The 16,777-nt window shown below is 54.0% G+C and overlaps 6 protein-coding genes across 6 annotated transcripts; 2 read left to right on the forward strand and 4 right to left on the reverse strand.

Annotated features, from left to right (window-relative positions):
- Positions 1–1,043: 1,043 nt before the first annotated feature.
- On the reverse strand, positions 1,044–2,373 carry J4E78_003414 (uncharacterized protein; the record flags this gene model as incomplete). The annotated part of the gene is made up of 3 exons (XM_049364054.1): positions 1,044–1,795; positions 1,882–2,180; positions 2,228–2,373. 3 exons carry the CDS (start codon positions 2,371–2,373, stop codon positions 1,044–1,046), a joined length of 1,197 nt encoding a protein of 398 aa, XP_049224719.1.
- Positions 2,374–3,418: 1,045 nt separating this feature from the next.
- Positions 3,419–5,534, reverse strand: J4E78_003415 (uncharacterized protein; the record flags this gene model as incomplete). The annotated part of the gene is made up of 2 exons (XM_049364055.1): positions 3,419–5,341; positions 5,388–5,534. 2 exons carry the CDS (start codon positions 5,532–5,534, stop codon positions 3,419–3,421), a joined length of 2,070 nt encoding a protein of 689 aa, XP_049224720.1.
- Positions 5,535–7,567: 2,033 nt separating this feature from the next.
- On the forward strand, positions 7,568–8,212 carry J4E78_003416 (uncharacterized protein; the record flags this gene model as incomplete). Its single annotated transcript, XM_049364056.1, has 1 exon — positions 7,568–8,212. One exon carries the CDS (start codon positions 7,568–7,570, stop codon positions 8,210–8,212), a length of 645 nt encoding a protein of 214 aa, XP_049224721.1.
- Positions 8,213–9,774: 1,562 nt separating this feature from the next.
- J4E78_003417 (uncharacterized protein) lies at positions 9,775–11,287 on the forward strand (the record flags this gene model as incomplete). Its single annotated transcript, XM_049364057.1, has 3 exons — positions 9,775–9,779; positions 9,874–10,385; positions 10,434–11,287. The coding sequence occupies 3 exons, from the start codon at positions 9,775–9,777 to the stop codon at positions 11,285–11,287; spliced, it is 1,371 nt and encodes a 456-aa protein (XP_049224722.1).
- A 117-nt stretch (positions 11,288–11,404) lies between these two features.
- J4E78_003418 (uncharacterized protein) lies at positions 11,405–13,148 on the reverse strand (the record flags this gene model as incomplete). The annotated part of the gene is made up of 3 exons (XM_049364058.1): positions 11,405–12,696; positions 12,747–12,923; positions 12,971–13,148. The coding sequence occupies 3 exons, from the start codon at positions 13,146–13,148 to the stop codon at positions 11,405–11,407; spliced, it is 1,647 nt and encodes a 548-aa protein (XP_049224723.1).
- A 1,249-nt stretch (positions 13,149–14,397) lies between these two features.
- On the reverse strand, positions 14,398–16,524 carry J4E78_003419 (uncharacterized protein; the record flags this gene model as incomplete). Its single annotated transcript, XM_049364059.1, has 4 exons — positions 14,398–14,781; positions 14,841–15,145; positions 15,284–16,259; positions 16,333–16,524. 4 exons carry the CDS (start codon positions 16,522–16,524, stop codon positions 14,398–14,400), a joined length of 1,857 nt encoding a protein of 618 aa, XP_049224724.1.
- Positions 16,525–16,777: the final 253 nt, after the last annotated feature.

Genomic DNA, 16,777 nt, shown 5'->3' on the forward strand with positions numbered 1-16,777 from the left:
GATAGATTTTGAACCGGCTGGTCGAGAGTATGGGGTAATAGGCTCTGTGGTATCGCTTCATGCTCGGGGTTGGTTGTAAGAGGGATTAATGATTCAGACTCCGAACGAGAGGAGCTGGTAGCAGACCGCTTCTGCCCGATGTCGACGTGTCCGGAACTTTTGTTTCTTGCAAACAATCTTCTGCCGATAGAATGCTTCATGACGTCTGCATCGACGGGACAACCAAGTGAAGTGCAGAGGGAAGTACCCGGTCTTGCGGACTGAACGAGATCTGGCAAGCGTGACTAGATGGAATGCATCCATGTCGTCGGCCCTCACGTCGGCTGCTGCAGAGCAGATTCGTCCATCTAAACCCGAACCAGTCGTTCCACTCGAAGTGCCACGCCGCAATATAGTCGTTATCGTTGGCGTCGCACAAGAGCGGGGGAGGTGCAGTGCACCAATGCGACTGCACATCGTTTGCGACACTGCATCGCGATAGCAGAAGGCGCGTGCAGTGGCGTATTGCGCGAGGCTGGTGGTTCTTGCCAGGCTTTTGTAACGCTCGTGGAGATAAGTCGATCGTCGTCATCCATGGATGTTCCCGGGGTTGTTGCGTGCGTCATGGTGCCGAGAGGGAAGGAGGTACCCGGCCGGCACACGATATCTGCGATACAGATCAGTAAACAAAAGACGTTGACGTACCTGTGCATCACCAACGTATTTGCTCGACGCAATCGACAACGTGAAAAGAGGTGGTATTCCAAGTGGCTATTCTTGCCTAACAATTCTCATACATGATCAAGGAAAGCCGTCTTTGATGCCCGTCCCACCCAAGTCTAATATAATGATGTAACATGCTTGAAAAATCGCTGTACAAAGACATGACGATAAGACATGGGACGCCTGTAGACGCCGACAGAAAAGTACTGCCATGAAATAGCAGCGGCATATATGGTGGTTATATAAAGATCGTGCGGTAGATGGCGCAAGATTGGTGAAATAAAATGCAATGCGCGAGCGCGAGGTGAGGGTCAAAGGCCGTTGCGAAGTTCAGAGTCGTCCTACCACCCTTCATCTTTCTGGTTCTTGCCCTGTCCTTTCTTGGCCGCTGCCTTCTCTTCTTCGGTCATCTCGATGAGCTCCGCGCCCTCGAGCTTGAAGCCCTTTGCGTCGACAATGTGCTCGCTCGCTGAGCCCAGGTACGCCTCGTGTAATCGTGGTAGGAAGTACTGCATGACGCTGTCCGCCAGGTTCTTAGCCACCAGGCCCTTGTCAACCCAGAAATGTCGTACAAAGACGCCTTTGCAGCCGCCTCGGTTCGCAGCCTCGGGTGCACCGTTGGCTTCGACGCAGGGGAGAACGCGAATGTCGTCCGGTCGGTCGTAGTCGTAGCGCAGGTAGTTTCCGAAAGCAGCCTGTTCGTGTGCCCAGTCGGTCTTCCAGTGCGCGCAACCCTTGTACTTGGTCTCAGAAGGGCATTCCGCCCAGGCCTTGTACATCTCTTGTGTCCTCTTGCTCTGCCGTGCGATCACGAAACCAGTGTTCAGATATCGGTTGCCCTTCGCATCGTAGTTTTGCGGTTCGTTCGGGTCAATGGACATCATGGCGAGAGTATCGTCGGTCATGTTCCAGTAGTTGAGCAGCCATTCGAGAGGCAGATGGGGGTAGTGGAACATGACATCCGAGTCCATGAAGACGATGTACTCGTGGGTCTTGAGCGCCTCCTTCATCATGGGAACCTTGACCCAGGTGCCCCACCGGTCGGCGTAATCGGGTGCGCGGATGAACTTGTAATCGTAGCCGTGTATTTGCGCTGTCAGAAGTTAGCCGAGTCGCTCGCTGTCCACTCCACGTGCCGAACGGCCCTGGATGTCTCCTCCTGTGTGGTCGACAACGTACCAAACATGTAATGCCCGAGCATGCCCGCACTCAACGAGCGCATGCCCTTCCACTTCAATTGTGGGTCCATGAGCTGGCCCTTCTCCGTCAACGGCCGACTGTCGATATCCAGGATGAGCACCTTCTTGCCCAACTTGCTCTTGAACTTCGGTTCCCCTGCTAGTCTGTATATATCTCCGTCCTCGTCGGTAAAGTTGGCGGCATCGATCGGATGTAATATCGGGCCGTAGAGTGCTTTTATTATCGTCGCCATCGAAATGTCGTCTTTGGGGAGGGAAACATTTTGCGTATGCGGGAATCTGCGCCTCGTCAGTTGTTGCCAATAATCAAGAATCGCGACACGTACTGTGCCCGAAGACTGCTCGGCACGTATGAAGGAGAGCTGAAGTAAAGCAGAGCCAATGCCATGGGTATTATGGCAATCAACAGCACACGCCGCCATCTCCCTTGTGGTCCCATATTGGCCAGCGATTGGTATGAGTAGTCGGCCATCGTCGCGGTTCGTCCTCTGGGGTTCAGAGGCCTAGGATGCGATCCAGTTCGCCTGCGCGTGGGATTCGAGTATCAGGCCCTCGCTCTTTTGCATCCAAATCCAGTTGGCCCAGTCCAATCCAATAATTTCCCAAAGATGCCGAATCTCAACAATGAAGCGTGCGTCGCGCAGTGGACACCACGGAAAGAAAGTGGTGTACGCCAAAGATGACAATGTATGCGGATACCGGAGAAGCGCTGCGCCGGGTGCCAAAAAGGAGTGGTAAGAAAAGCAGGATGACAAGCAAAGTGTCCCTCTGCCTCAAAGGAGGCGGCCGACACGCCCCAGTTTAGTGGCAGTTGTGTCAGTCGGTAGATCCTTGCTTCCATCCCTAAGCAATGCAGGGGCCACTACCGTCTAATTGGGCTTAGCTGCCGCGCCGGGAGAGGGCTGGAAGGCTGAAACGCCGAGATCTGGGATGCGCGCTCTGTGGCTGTGCTATGCTCCCCATCGACGCCTGTGGGACTGCGATGAGGATATTCGAGATGCAAACATGGGCCTGTTATGTATTCACAACTTGGTTCTTGTGCGCAATGTGTCGTGCACTGGGTTAGCCCAACGAGCCGGTGCCGCATGCGCCTTTACGATAGTCAGCTTAGTAGCCACTTTGTACACGCAAGCCTCTCGTACTCGGCTGTAGATGGCAGGATCGACACGGGTGCGGCGGTGCTGAAACATCACCATCAGTCGGAGCATAAGACATGACCATCCTAGAAACCGCAAACAAGGCTCATCGTGTCTTCCTTCGTCTCGACCTTCTCGCAATTGACTTTTGCTGAAACACAGAATTAGTCGTACGTTGAGTGCCCAAATGCGACGACGACGGCTGACAAAAGCCTGGCTCGAGCATCTGTGGTACCGTGTTACGTCTGGCAGCGTGACGCAGGGTCTCACGCGAACTCGTTAGAAAATTTAATCATGTTGGCTGTATACCTATGGACTACACTGACGTTACAGCAGCAATCTGTAGAGTCTCGCGAGCGTGTCCATACTGCACGTCTGGAGCTAGGCGTCCAACAAGCGCAATAGCTCGTAGTCCTTTGCAATACCAGGACTGCTTCTCGCACAACTCTCGATCAGGGCCATCATGATATCTACCCACTCGCGCCATCCCTCCGGCAGCGTTTCTCGTAATCTTGGGTCCGGCGACTGCGCTACGGCGTGAAACAATAGCACCTGTCCAAAGCACTGACAACACCACCCAAACTTGATTGGTAGAGCTGACAACATTTGCGTGCAAAGACCCATGGTAGTTGGCCAGTACATGCCACCGCGAAGACCCTCGCGCACCTCGTTGTACTCTGCATCACTGGTGTACGCTGGTGCATGCAGCGCTTTGTAGAGGAACGGACGGCCAATGTGGAACTTTGCGACGAGGTAGCGGCTTCGCAGCATGGCCTTCGCGATGACGTGTGCAGGGCTGGGTGAGTCACTGGCCTTGTCGGTGTCGGAGAACTGAAGCGACGGTGGGAGGTTTGCGCGCCACTGCTCTAGTTGGTGATGCATTTCGGCTGTCAAACTGGCGCTGGGGTAACCGTCTTTCTCCGCAAAGGTATACAGGCTCTGCTTTACGCGTGTCAGGATGATGCGATGGGCCGCTTGAGCGAGAAAGTGAAAGTTGAAGAAGGAGTCCTCTTCATCGGTAAGCAGTCCCGATATGGACGTCTTTGGCCGTGGGCATTGGGTAAACTTCGGTAGAGGCGTATCTGGCTCGTAGTCTAATAGGCCGCTATGCGGAAGTAGGTCCAGTTCCTGTGTGATGACTGTTTCGTACATCAAAGTACACCAAAACAATCGTGATAACATATCGCCCTCCCATGAGTCATAGTCAATCGCTCCCGTGCGGGTGAGAATGCTAGCGCAACAGAGGGCCGCTCTGTTCACGGTGGTCCAAGAATCGAGAGGCCGGAGAATCTGAGCATAATACAGGGTCGAAAGCATGTAAAATTGACCTGCTTGAACATCGTTATCGCACATGAGGAAGCCGAAGCGATGCCTTGCTTCGTTGAAGAATTTGAGCCCCGGTGGATCATCTGCAACGAGTTCGTACCAATCCGGGTGCACGAAGCCACGTCTGGCTGGAGAGTGGCGCGAGGGAAGAGCAAAGTCGCCTTCCTCGTGAGCCTTGACAGCTAAGCAACCTAAGGCAAGCACGTTGAGTACCAGCGCAGACTCCACGTCGTACCCGAACTCGTTCTCCATAGCTGTGCCTAGTGTGCTTGAGAAGAAATGATACTTGTCAAGGATCGGCGTGTTACGGTGGAAGACGGCAAAATAGGCATCTGCAAGGCCTTTGACTGCCGATTGTGGGAGGCTCATCAGCCAGCTCTCAGGGACAGTGCCGTAGGGACGATCGATATGTATCGGCAGCTGCGCTCGCCGGTTCTCAATATCGACTATGTAGTCCTCTGGAAGCTCTGCTCGGACAGAGACGAAACCGCTAGGGAGTATTTGCTGTATGGCCGGCCAGAGCGCGACACGATGTTGGCTGAAGGAAAGATTTACTGCGCCTTGAACTTCCATCACTGGGAAAGGACTTTTGGCGGGAGATCCCACGACTTGTGGCGACATTGCTAAGTCGTGTATGCTTAGCCTGCCATTATGAGAGTGGTGAGAGGGCATCGCCGAGACGTGGTATCCTGGACTTGGTTGTGAGAAGATGGTGTGGGGTGACTGATGGTCGTTGATGGGCCCTGCCGGCGAAAGTGGTAATGTAGACGACGGCTTGGGCGTATTGATCGCCGTTGTCAGGTCTTCGATCTTTGCTTCCAGTCTTCGAATTGCATTAATTGCCAAAGCCAATGACTGGTCTTTCTTCGTACTGCGTGGTGCCTGATACGTGCACTCCAAGTTCATGTTCCTACAGTAGCCGCATCTTGGCCGATCTTCATCACAGCGCGTCTTCCTCGATCTGCAGATGTCGCAAGCCTTCCCTAGTCAGCAGAGCAGTGCATGTCATTTCTTGACCACATACCAAGGTCGCCATGAACGATCGCGGCTTCTTCAGCGACGAGCCATCCCCGTCCTCGTGGCTTCCGCTACGCTCCCCATCGTACGACGTCTGTCGCTCTGGAGGCTCTGCTTGCGAGGAGGCTATGTTGGCATGGGACCTCTTGGTCATAGCATATCACAATGTATTGTCGATTTCGCGCATGGAAAGCGGTGTGTAGTTGCCAAGGTTGCAGGAGATGACTGGGAGCGATCATGGCCGGCGACGGAGATGACCATGCTAGCGCGCACAGACCAAGGCGGAAGTTCAATCTTGCCCAGCTGCCTAGGACTTTCCTCTTTCCTACACCAACACCATGCCTCACTGCCTTGCCATTGACCTGTGAAATTTGCACTCATTGACGTCAACTAATACATTTACAGGTCTCTCCCACGGTATTGCGACACGACAGTACGAACAAGCTCGTCCTCGACGTGTCGCGATCCTGATACCGAAACTTACCCTAAGGTTATGCGCTCTACGGGCGATGTAGCAGTGTATATCCTGGGGTACGTTCGAGGTACGGTTCCCAGACCACGAGCTTGTTCGTATGCGTGCCATGCGCCCATGCACCCATTCGTCCTGGACCTCGACTTTCGCGTCCGCTAATGTGTGTCCTGCCGCGCAGCGTGGCGACTGCGACCTGTTGTCTCTGATACTATTGCCATGATCCTAACGTGATTTGCCAAATTCAGTCCTCTGTGACCACCGACTAATGTATCTCCAGGTTCACATGGCTCTTCTCCGCTGAGGTTTGCCTACATGGTGTCCTGGTATCGCCTGTGCCCGGCCTGCTCTCTGGATCTCTTTTCGATGAGCATTGAAGTGGCGTCTTCATGCTGCCATCGCGCTGTCTTCTACAGTCGCTTTCCATGTTTCTTCTCGTTGGCTTGTTGCGATACCCTCCCGCGTCGAAGCTGAAGAGTTTTCTTGCCACGGAGTCACCACTCTTGTCTCCTCAACTGGCCTATCTTGCACAGTGCAGTTGTTCGGGCATCCTCCTTGTTGTCATCTCGTCCAAGTTCCTTCAACTCGTTGTCGCCGCCGTTGCGGAGAAGAGGGGGAGGGTCGTCGGGGTTCGAGAGGAGCAGGCGCGGCAGCTTGCATCGGCAACGACTGTGGGCAAGGTCTGGTTCGTCTCGTGAGAAGTATGCGATGGGTACGGCTCACTTCCTGTGCTGTCGCTTCGTCAACTGGGGATGCAGCTGGTGCTCCAAAATTTCGGTGTCGATATTGGTGGTCGGTGTTTGGTAGCAGCTTCCCCGCGGACGCAGCCAGCTGTGCAGCGCAAAGAACTACCTGGCAAAGGAACGCCATAGTTGACTCCAGTCAGCTTCATGGTGCTTCCACAGCAAGCAAAGCAAGACTGAAGGCATCGGACGCTACTCGAGCTCTTCTTGCAGGATGGCACAGCCTTACCGACATGTGCGCCTTCTGGAAGTTTTTTTCAAATCTTTGTAACGCTCCTCTACCTCAGCGATTGCTTCGGCCTTCCACCACTATTGCCCTCACCCTTTCACTTGGTAACAACAGAGCCACGCCGCCGCCTAAGTGTCTTGATTCGCCGGACTCGTACGGATATCCAAGGAAGCCACCTACCCCTTTTAGATCTAGTCCTGGACATACTCGATTCGTTCTTCTTCCATCGTCGCTGAAAGAAGCATCACTAGTGATTGATTCACTGCCAAGGCAGCATTCACACTGCCAGAAGGTCTCCGGTAGCCTTTCTGCCGCCAATCGGAGCCCAAAGAAGACGTCTAGTCAGATATGAAGGCTACTAGTACGGTGAAGGACACAGAATGGACAGCCCCATAACGAATCAGAGGCCATATCCTAGGACAGGGGCCCGGTTTCATCGCAGACTTCATGCTTCCATTCTGCAGAATTAGGAAGCTTCAGACTTCCTCGCTCTTCTTCAGCGGCGTACCGTTCTTCTGGAGGAGACGCTAGAGGGTCTCCCTCTGTCTATATAAACTGGCGTCCCCCTGCCTCCCTTCAGTTCCCTCAGCCTGAAAGTTCCTCACTTCTCCAGTACAAAGTCGCCTTCAAACTTCTTTTTCCGAGCACTTTCAAACCTTCTCACACACCTCAAAGCACAACACGCTTCCTCATCACCTCCACTCACATCGGCTACAAGCACGATGTCTTCTCCAAACACCATCACAATGGTGACGCCTGCGCCTCGTCCGAGCGTTGTTCTCCCCAACGAGATCCTCAAGATGATTCTCATGAACATCCTCATCTTCTCCTCGGTCTCGCCTCGGGGCAGGCCAATCAATGCCACCCGCTTCGCCATGCTCCACAAGTGCATACTGCACAAGCTCTGCATCGTCTCCCGCCAATTCCAGGCGGTCGCTCTCCAAGTTTTCTACGAAGAAAACTATTTCGAGTTCATCTCCAAGACATCACACCGCGCGCCACTCATGCCCTCTGTCCACCTCCTCCACTCCCTCCGCCACATCCGGGTGCAGCTTGTCCTCACCGACAGCTACGCAGGAGAGCCGACTGTGCTGCCCGACCGCATCCTCGACAACAGGATCTACTTCCGCAACACGACCGACCTCTTCAAGCACTGTCGCAGTGCCCACACCTTGCGGAAGCTCTCTGATCTGATGACCATGCAGAATGTGAGGACGATTCAGCTTCACATCACTCCCATCTTCAGCAACCCCGACTCCGAGGCGGCGGTCGCTATCTACCATCAGGCTCGCTTCATGATCGGCGCTCGTGATGAGTTCAATATCACCGTCGAGGCTGGCCTCTCCGACTTGAGGAGCGCCATGCTGAGCGGACTCTGGGCAGCTTTGTGAATTGTTTGTGGTGGTTTGTGGGGTTTGTCGTCTCCTGGCTTGGTCATTGCCATAGTGTAGTGCAGAATGAGATTCTTTGTCTTCTCCAACATGCTTTTGTGCATGGTGAATGTCGCTTGTGATTACTGTGAGTACCTCTTGGCTATTGTGACATGTTTTAATGCGATGATTTCCAATGCTACGTATATCTTCAGGCTCAATTATAAGGTGCATGATTGATCTCTGATAGTACGTCAAAGGACTCCTGGCTTACTTGTGAAGTCCCTTGTGACTGCTAATAATGTGAGGGAGACTTCTACTCCTGACGTACTGTTATACCCATCTCACGACCTCAGCCTCCACCTTGATAAATGGCTTTGCCGCTCTCCAGCCTTCAATGACCACCTCTTTCTTCGCCCTAATCACAAGACCCTCAACTCTCAGTTGGTCTAAAGCAAGTTTTCTTTCACAATATATGCCTGGAGCTTCTTTTATCACCAAGCGCAAGAACTCGACTCTAGTAAGACTGGCCCTCCCAGAGCAAAGCTTTACGAGTGTTTGCCACTGGTATGAAGTGGTGAAATCCCGACTAAAGTATTCTAAAGAGATCACCAACTCCAGTCGCCGAATATGCTGTCTGGCATGTGGCGGGGGCAGCAAGATAGGATTTTCCCGAGGCTTATCTTCCATCCACACCTTCAGAGTTATCCCGCGTGAGGCGCATCGAAACTCGTTCTCGCGGTAGAAAGCCTCTAGAACGAGGGGATAGAGTGACTTGGATATAACCAGATACCTACCCAAGCGACCGTTGCGGGATACATGGCTCTGAAATCGATCAGCGCAAACAGGTAGTCGTGGCCCGGATGAGCCGGGGCGGAGATGAAGAGCGTGATGGAGGATTTGGATAATCAGCTCGTTAGGGAGGTGCGGATTGGTAGTCGATGTAGAAGCCATCTCTTCGGACTGGGTTGAGATGGGTCGGCTTGATAAGTCGTTGGAAGCTGATGATGGCGCGTTATCCATTGGTAAAGTCGGGGGTAATGAGTCCAGGGCACTAAGGGTGGTGTGAGTTGAGTGGGAACCGATCTCGGCCATGGTCAATCCTCCGAACAGTTCAACCAGCTGTCTAGGTGGGGAGTCGACTTGGCTGTTCATCTCTTCTGGGTATGTGGTTGCTGCGTACCGACGTGATCTTGACCCGATTGCAAGGACTTCCAGTTTTGGCGACCTTTAGTGCGATATAGGTATTACCGGACTGTTTGAGTATGGTATGAGAGATCGATTTAAAGGGACAGGATCTTCTTTTCATTAGCATCGCATAATTCGAAGTCACGTAACTATGGGAAATGGCAACATGGAACCATGGTTTGCAAGTGGATCCCATCATGGTGTCGAATAAGGTATAAACCAAAGGTGACCTTGGATATCTCAGTATGAAGAAAGAGACAGGTCGGCCTGAACGGCATTTTAGTCCTTCTTGGATGGAAACATTGGTAATGCTAATGACAAACATGGCAGGCGCGGGGGTGGTAAACAGCGACTTGGTGAGGGCTTGTCTGGGGTGTCAGCTTGAGACAGCGAATATGGGGTAAAGGCATCTTCGCGTAACTACTGTACATGGGCGAGCTGTCGCTGTGTCGAAAGGCGCGTTCAGGGAAGAGTGGATGAGAAACTCGGAAAAGTATCCGTCGCGTGTTTGGCCAGAAGGCGCGACCCGCGCGGAGCGTCCCCGCTGTCTGCCTTGCCTTCCTCTCCGCGCTATCTTCCCCACCATCGTACCCGGGTCCCCCATTGAGTCACATCCTGGACAGTCTTAATCAGGATGCATCCAGCTCATCGCCGCTCTCTTCAGTGGCAGTCATGTCCTCCGCAGCCCCCCATGCCTCCCTGACGCGCGCCTCGGTCGAAGCCGCCCACGCCCTCATCAAGCCGCACATCCACGACACGCCCGTCTTGACCAACACCACCCTCAACACTCTCGCCAACAAGCCTCAAGCTCCAGAGGCACTCCAGGGAACCCAATGGGAAGGCCAAGAGCCCGCTAAGCCCAAGGTGAACCTCTTCTTCAAGTGCGAAAACTTCCAGCGCATCGGCGCCTTCAAAGTACGCGGCGCTTTCCATGCCGTCACCCGATTGATCGAGCGGGATGGATTGGAAGCAGTGCAGAGAAAGGGAGTAGTCACACACAGCAGCGGTACGTCTACTTATGACCAGACAAGGCAGGCAGGACTAACATCAACAGGAAACCATGCGCAGGCCCTCGCGCTTGCCGCAAGAACCTTCTCAATACCCGCACACATCGTTATGCCCTCCATATCCACGCCCTCGAAGATAGCAGGCACGCGGTCACAAGACGCCAACATCCACTTCTCCGGCTCCACGAGCACCGAACGCGAAGCCGTCGTCGCAGACGTAATCAAGGACACAGGCGCTACCCTGATCCCTCCCTACGACCATCCCCACATCATACTCGGCCAGGGCACCATGGCGTTGGAGATACATGATCAAGTCAGCAAGCTTCTGGGAAGCGGCGACAAGCTCGACGCAGTCATCGCGCCCTGTGGTGGCGGCGGCATGCTGAGTGGCATCGCAGTCGCTCTCCACGGCACTGGGGTACGCGTCTTCGGCGCAGAACCTAGTTTCCAGGGTGGTGACGATGCGAGGAGGGGCGTCGAAGCGGGCGAACGCGTTACCAGCGTCAAGACCTTGACTATCGCGGATGGCCTGCGTACGCCCCTCGGTGACCATACATGGGGTGTTATCTCGAACAAGGACTATGTGCATAGTCTCTACGCCGTCACAGAGCAGAACATCAAAGATGCGATGAAGCTGGTGTTGGAGAGGATGAAGTGCTTCGTCGAGCCGAGCGCGGTCGTGGGTCTGGCGACTATACTGTTCAACGAGGACTTTAGGAAGATGGTGGAGAGAGAGGCTGGGGAGAAGGGCTGGAACATTGGCGTCGTCTTCAGTGGGGGGAATACCACGATTGAGGCTATCACCAAGATCTTCACTGAGGTGCCAGAGGAGAGGGCGCAGAGACAAGAAGGCGTGTTGGGTAAAGATGGGCGGAGGGTGGCTGAGAACGTTGCCGGTTAGTGTTGTTTCGACATCACAGTAGAACAATCAATCTACGCAATCATCACGCATGCTTCATGAGTTAAATGACGTAATCGTGTTCATTGCGTTATACCATTAAACGGGCATACTAATAGTCTAGAACCACTTCTTGAACTCTCCACCCATGGCTCCAAGATCCCGAGAAACGATGCTGGTGTCGTTGCTCTGCGGGATCTTGGGCAGCGTGGTGAAAGGCTCCCGGCTGGTCAAGCTCTCAATACGTCCAAGCAAGAACTCAAGCTGGCGGTACGCGCTGCTAGGCTGGTACTGGGGTACCATGTGTCCACTCAGAGCCTGCTGGACGTACGTCAACTTCCTCTCGGTGATGGTCTTGCCCATGAGGCCCTTGGCACTCAAACTGGTAAGGCTCAAGTCCTCGTGGTAAGGGACGTAGAAGTCATCGACAGGCGGGTTCTGGAAACCCTGCATGCCGCCCCAAGTCATGTTCTGGATAGCCATGAGAGTACCATTGTAGAGCAGGATGTAGTCGAGCTCGCCGTGTGCGATGACGGTGCGGTCTAGGGCGTCGATAACACGGGGGATGACTTCCCAGGACGACTGGGGAGACGAGTCGGTGTCGAGAACGCCGTTGGAGCACTCAGCCCACGGCTGGATGGGCGCGTTGATAGCCTTCTGGACTTCGGTGCGGTTGAAGTAGATCTCGGTGTTGGGAGGGAGGTAGTCGAAAGAACCGGGGAAACCGAGAACGTCCCAGAGGAGAGGGCAGGTGGTAGCAATAGCGTAGACGTCGAAGCAAGGGTTGGTGTAGAAGACGGCGTTGTAAATGTCTTCCCACAGCCCGCAGCCTTCAGTCTTGGCGTCCTTCTCGGGGTACGGGAGCTTGCTGGGAGGAGGGAAAGTAAGGTACTTCTCCATGTACTCGGTGTAGCCGCAGGCCTCGGAGCGGTTGTGGATGTCGTCCATGAAGGTCTGGTTGAAGTTGAAGAGACCGGCCCATTGGTCGACGAAGGGCACAGCTGGGATGTCCTCTAGTAGGACGTCCTCGGCCACACTGGGGTCGTAGAACATGATGCCCTTGACGTCGTAGTAGCAGGAGTCGTTCTTGCTCAACATGGCATCGGCGATGTAAGGGACGTAGCGTCCGGCGTACGACTCGCCAGTGATGTACACCTTGCGGTTCTGCAGACCGAACGTGTCGACGAAGTTCTTGAAGAAGCCGAGGAACTCCTCAGCGGTCTCTTCCTGGGAGGTAGCGGTAGCGTTTCCTTGGGTGAATCCGGTTCCTACGGGCTGTTCCACCCAGACCATGTTGGTGAGATTGGCCCAGTTCCAGGGGTTGTATACAGCTGCTGGGCCGCTGCCGTATTGCCAGGAGATGGGACCATTCTCTTGGAGGAATCCCTCTAGAGAAGAGCAACCTGGGCCACCTATGAAATATGTTAGAGGTTGTCGATCATGTACTTGTGACTGCTCATACCGTTCAGCCAGATGGTGATCTCGTCATCCGCGTCTGGGTTCTCGGATGGGAAGAACCAGAAGTACAGTTCAGAGGTCTCGTTGGCGGCATCGCTGATGGGCAAAAGACCAGCGTAGGACTCGCCAATGTCGAAGTCGACGTCGGGAATCGCTCCCGCAGTTCCGTTGACAGCGAATGCTGAGAGTTTTTAGCTAGTGGTGCGTAAGAGTAAGCGTTCACCATACCCTTGGACGCCTCAGTGGTGATAATCTGAGTGGTCTGACGCTTGTGAGGGCGAAGACTGGTCTCGGGGACAGTCAGACGAGGACGAGGAAGTTCCGTCTTCTTGCCGACAGAGCGAGCGCTTCGTGCGGAAACGCTTGCTGTGAGGCCACCAACAGCGAGGAGTGAAAGAAGCTGCATCTTGACGTGCTTCGCGATCGCAGTGCCGGGGTTGTTCGTTAGTCAAGCTCGTGCTGTGACTATCAATGGCCGTGAAGAAGAGGGAACCGAGCGGGCAGCCCAGCCTTCTTGAAGTAAAAGCGTGGAGCGCCAGACCGACGTCACTTCGGGTCTACCACGCACGCGACGCGGCCTACATCTTCCTGTACCTGCACAAACACAGATAGCTCATGGCGAACATAGCTCCAGCTCTTTACCTGATTAGGCAGGCGTGAAGTTCCGTCGCATATTGTTGCTTACCCCCGAAGCACACCGAAATCATTCAAACGCTTGACCCTGCGCGTGAGCTCCGTTATACTCAAATATAGTTGTATGCGCACGATCGCGAAGTTGTGTAGTTGACGTTTGAACATGGCGCGATAAAGATCGATATTGCTGCGATTGCTCATGATGCTGGTACTGTTTTCCAGGTACGACCGCGATAGAGGCGGGGAATGCATGCGACTAGACACACGACCACACTGGTGGACCGAAGCTAACGGCGCAAAGCTTCTCCAAGGCCCGCCAAAGATGCGGCCACTGACTTCAAGCACTGGCAGGTCCACTTCGTATTCCTTGATAGCGGACGGGGAACTATCTCTTCGGGCTTGTTGGACACCAACTCTTATCTCTGGCCGCGATCCGGGGCCACGGTAGGCTCAGTGCGCGTCGTCAGGTACTGAGGCAAAAAGTCGTCGAGCTGCGTGATTGGCTGAAGCCGGCCTTCGAGAAAATCGCTCCCATACAGGTGTCGAAGGATCAAGCACCATGGCGGATGCTTGTCATGCTTCGGCGCAGATAAGTCTTGTGCGCTTTAACCGCATGGGGAAGCTCGCGAAAACCGATGCTGCGGCGAGTCGCTGTGACGAAAACAATGTGGTCAGTCAAACACATGGGCTTTCCCGTCTCCTCTGAAGGGTCTGAAGCAACGGCTGTTGAAATGATGTCTGCAGGGCTATGGCTTGAGGTGCGTTCAAGGTTTGTGAGAGTGTCAGCATGTCAGCAACAATCGGTTGTGGCTCCCGCGCGTCAAGTGGCTGATTGGTCGCGCACCCGGAGAAGCCGCCATCGTCACTGAGGGGCGCGTTTTGATATCGACTACACAGAAATAAAGCAAGCAAACTGGAAAATCTTGCGTCAATTTAGGATCCAGGGTGTCAATTTCATGATAGGAATTGCTCTATTGATGGAGAGATATCTAGGTAAAGAAGGTCACAAGTCTTTGCTTGCACTATGCTTCACCATGGAGGCCTCCACGACGAACGCGGCGCTGACCGTACTGCGGCGCAGTTACGAGGCGAACCAGTTGCTCGAAATCAGGTGTACCATAACCGGTCACAGGATCCCATCCCTCCGTCGCATTCCAGGAAGCGTAAGGCACAAGTGCGGTTGGAAGTCCGGAGTAGATGGAACGACCAGTGCAACCACGAGAGCCTCCATCGACAATGTCGTTTAAACCCTTGTAGCCCTGCTCGTAGATCCAAGGGTTCAGGAAACCGAGTGAAGGCATGCCAGCCGCCATGCGAGCGTTGTTGAGAAGCGCAACGACCGATGCGAAGACGGGCGCTGAGGCACTAGTTCCTCCGACAGACGACAATCGACCCTTATCAACAACCTAGAGAACGAGAGTCAGTATTTGCCTCACATACAGCTCGTACAAGGAGTAAGACTTACCTGGAAACCTAGTCCTTGAGCGGCGACGTCAGGAAATCCACGGCCGTTGGGATTGTAAAGGCCTTCCCATTGAGACCCGAGCTTGCCGAGATAGTCGGAGACAGCCTTCTCTTGGTATGCTGGGCGAGGCCACAGATCAGAGAAACCACCAGAAGAGAAATCAACAGCACGCTCAGGCTCTACTCCGCGAGTGCCACCTACGGAGGTGACGTAGGGGCATGAGGCGGGGAAGATTGGCTGGAGACGGGTCGTGTTTTTGCCGTCGTTGGTCTGGCAAGCAGAGCCTGGACCAGTATCACCGCTCGCTGAGTATTGTTAGCACCCATGTTTATATCGATGGAAGGGCTGGGTGAGGATCGAGCTTAAAGACAATAGTACCCCCAGACATCGCGGCTGATGACATCTAAGGACATTTTCGCCTCCAAGCTCGAACGAATACTTACAGAAGATGACTGAAACGCCACGAGTACCGAGCTGACCGATCATATCGCAGACCTTCTTGGCGTACTCGGCAGGAACGCTTTGCTCCGTCTCACCGTACGAAGTGGTTAGTACTTGGGGCAGCTCTTCGTCCTCCAGACCCACAAGGTAAGTGAAGAAATCCAAGTAGGGCTCATTGTTGTTGTCGTCCTCATCGGGCTGATCAAGATCAGGAACCAGCAGTCCTCGTCCTGGAACAGTGTAAAATGTGGTTGATATGTTCACCAGGCCGGCTGTGTACTGGATGTCGAGATTGGCCTCGACGCTATTGGCCGATGAGTTCTGGGGAAATGGTCCATCGTTGACAGACTGTACTCCAAAGCTTTTACCAGCGAGACTTTGAGAAAACCTCTGTGTGAACAGGTCGAGATCGTTGAAACGAGCGTATTGCTCAAGGAACCCGCTCACTCCGATCGTTACGTTGGCCTGGTCGCTAACGTCATAGTCCTGGAAGTTGTAAAGGTCTGCGAGGCAATCAGGCGTGATCCTTGTGTTACACGTGGCATTAACAGCAGCAAGCTTGGAGAAAGGCGCAATTTCCTGTGTGAGGACTTGGCTATCTTCGGCGCGCATTTGACCGAAGCGAGTAGTAGGTTGGATCATGTCAATGTGGCTGCGAACCTCCATGGGGACAGAGTAGCCCAACGAACGAGTCCTCTTGACTCCAGGACGTGCCTGGCTCTGGTAGGTCTTGAACGTGGTGCCCATCATCTGTTCTGCGCGCTTTACAGGAGCGAGAAAGTTGATCCATTCGCCGTCGTTCTGGATATCTCGAGGCTCGACGCCGGATTGCTCGAGCCAGTTGAGCACATTTGCAGTTGAGTCGGCTCTTGGCTTGATGAGATCCTTCAGTTCGTCTCGCTTAAGGTGCTGGCCGTAGCGGGGGTGGCTGGGAGTTGAAACCTCCATGAGCGTCCTCTCAAACAGATCTGGGTTTGCCTGCGATGATCAGTATTCGACTTTCAATATCTCAACCATGAAGGCCTTCCTGATCTGCTTCGCGATGACTTACCGAGCGTACTGCAATGCGGAAATGGAGCTTGCGCTCGGGCGCTGGAACACCAATCTCGCTCCATCCCTCAGGTACAGTGTTCAGACGTTCGACAACTTCGTTGCCCTCGATGTGAGAAGTACGGGAGGTAGATCCGGCGCTGACACCAGAAATGGCCAGTAGGCCTGTGAAGGCGGCAGTGGTGTACCTCATGCTAGCCGGCGACGTTGGTCGTGTGGAACCAGAAGTGGCAGGACAGAAGGAGATGTATGCTCGACCCTGGTTGCTTGGCAGCAAATGAAAGCGACGGATGGGTTGGAAACTGCGATGATAACCACGGCGAGAGCGGACATATACTGGGCTGCCAAGCCATGGAGATTTAGACACCCAACGTAGTCACCTGGGTGACCTATCGTATCCAGATGTTTCAAGTACATGATGCAGGTAGCCTCCGGGATCAACGTGA

This window comes from Alternaria triticimaculans, assembly GCF_023758025.1.
Source record: "Alternaria triticimaculans strain BMP 0046 chromosome Unknown scaffold_3, whole genome shotgun sequence".
NCBI classification, from domain to species: Eukaryota; Fungi; Ascomycota; class Dothideomycetes; order Pleosporales; family Pleosporaceae; genus Alternaria; species Alternaria triticimaculans.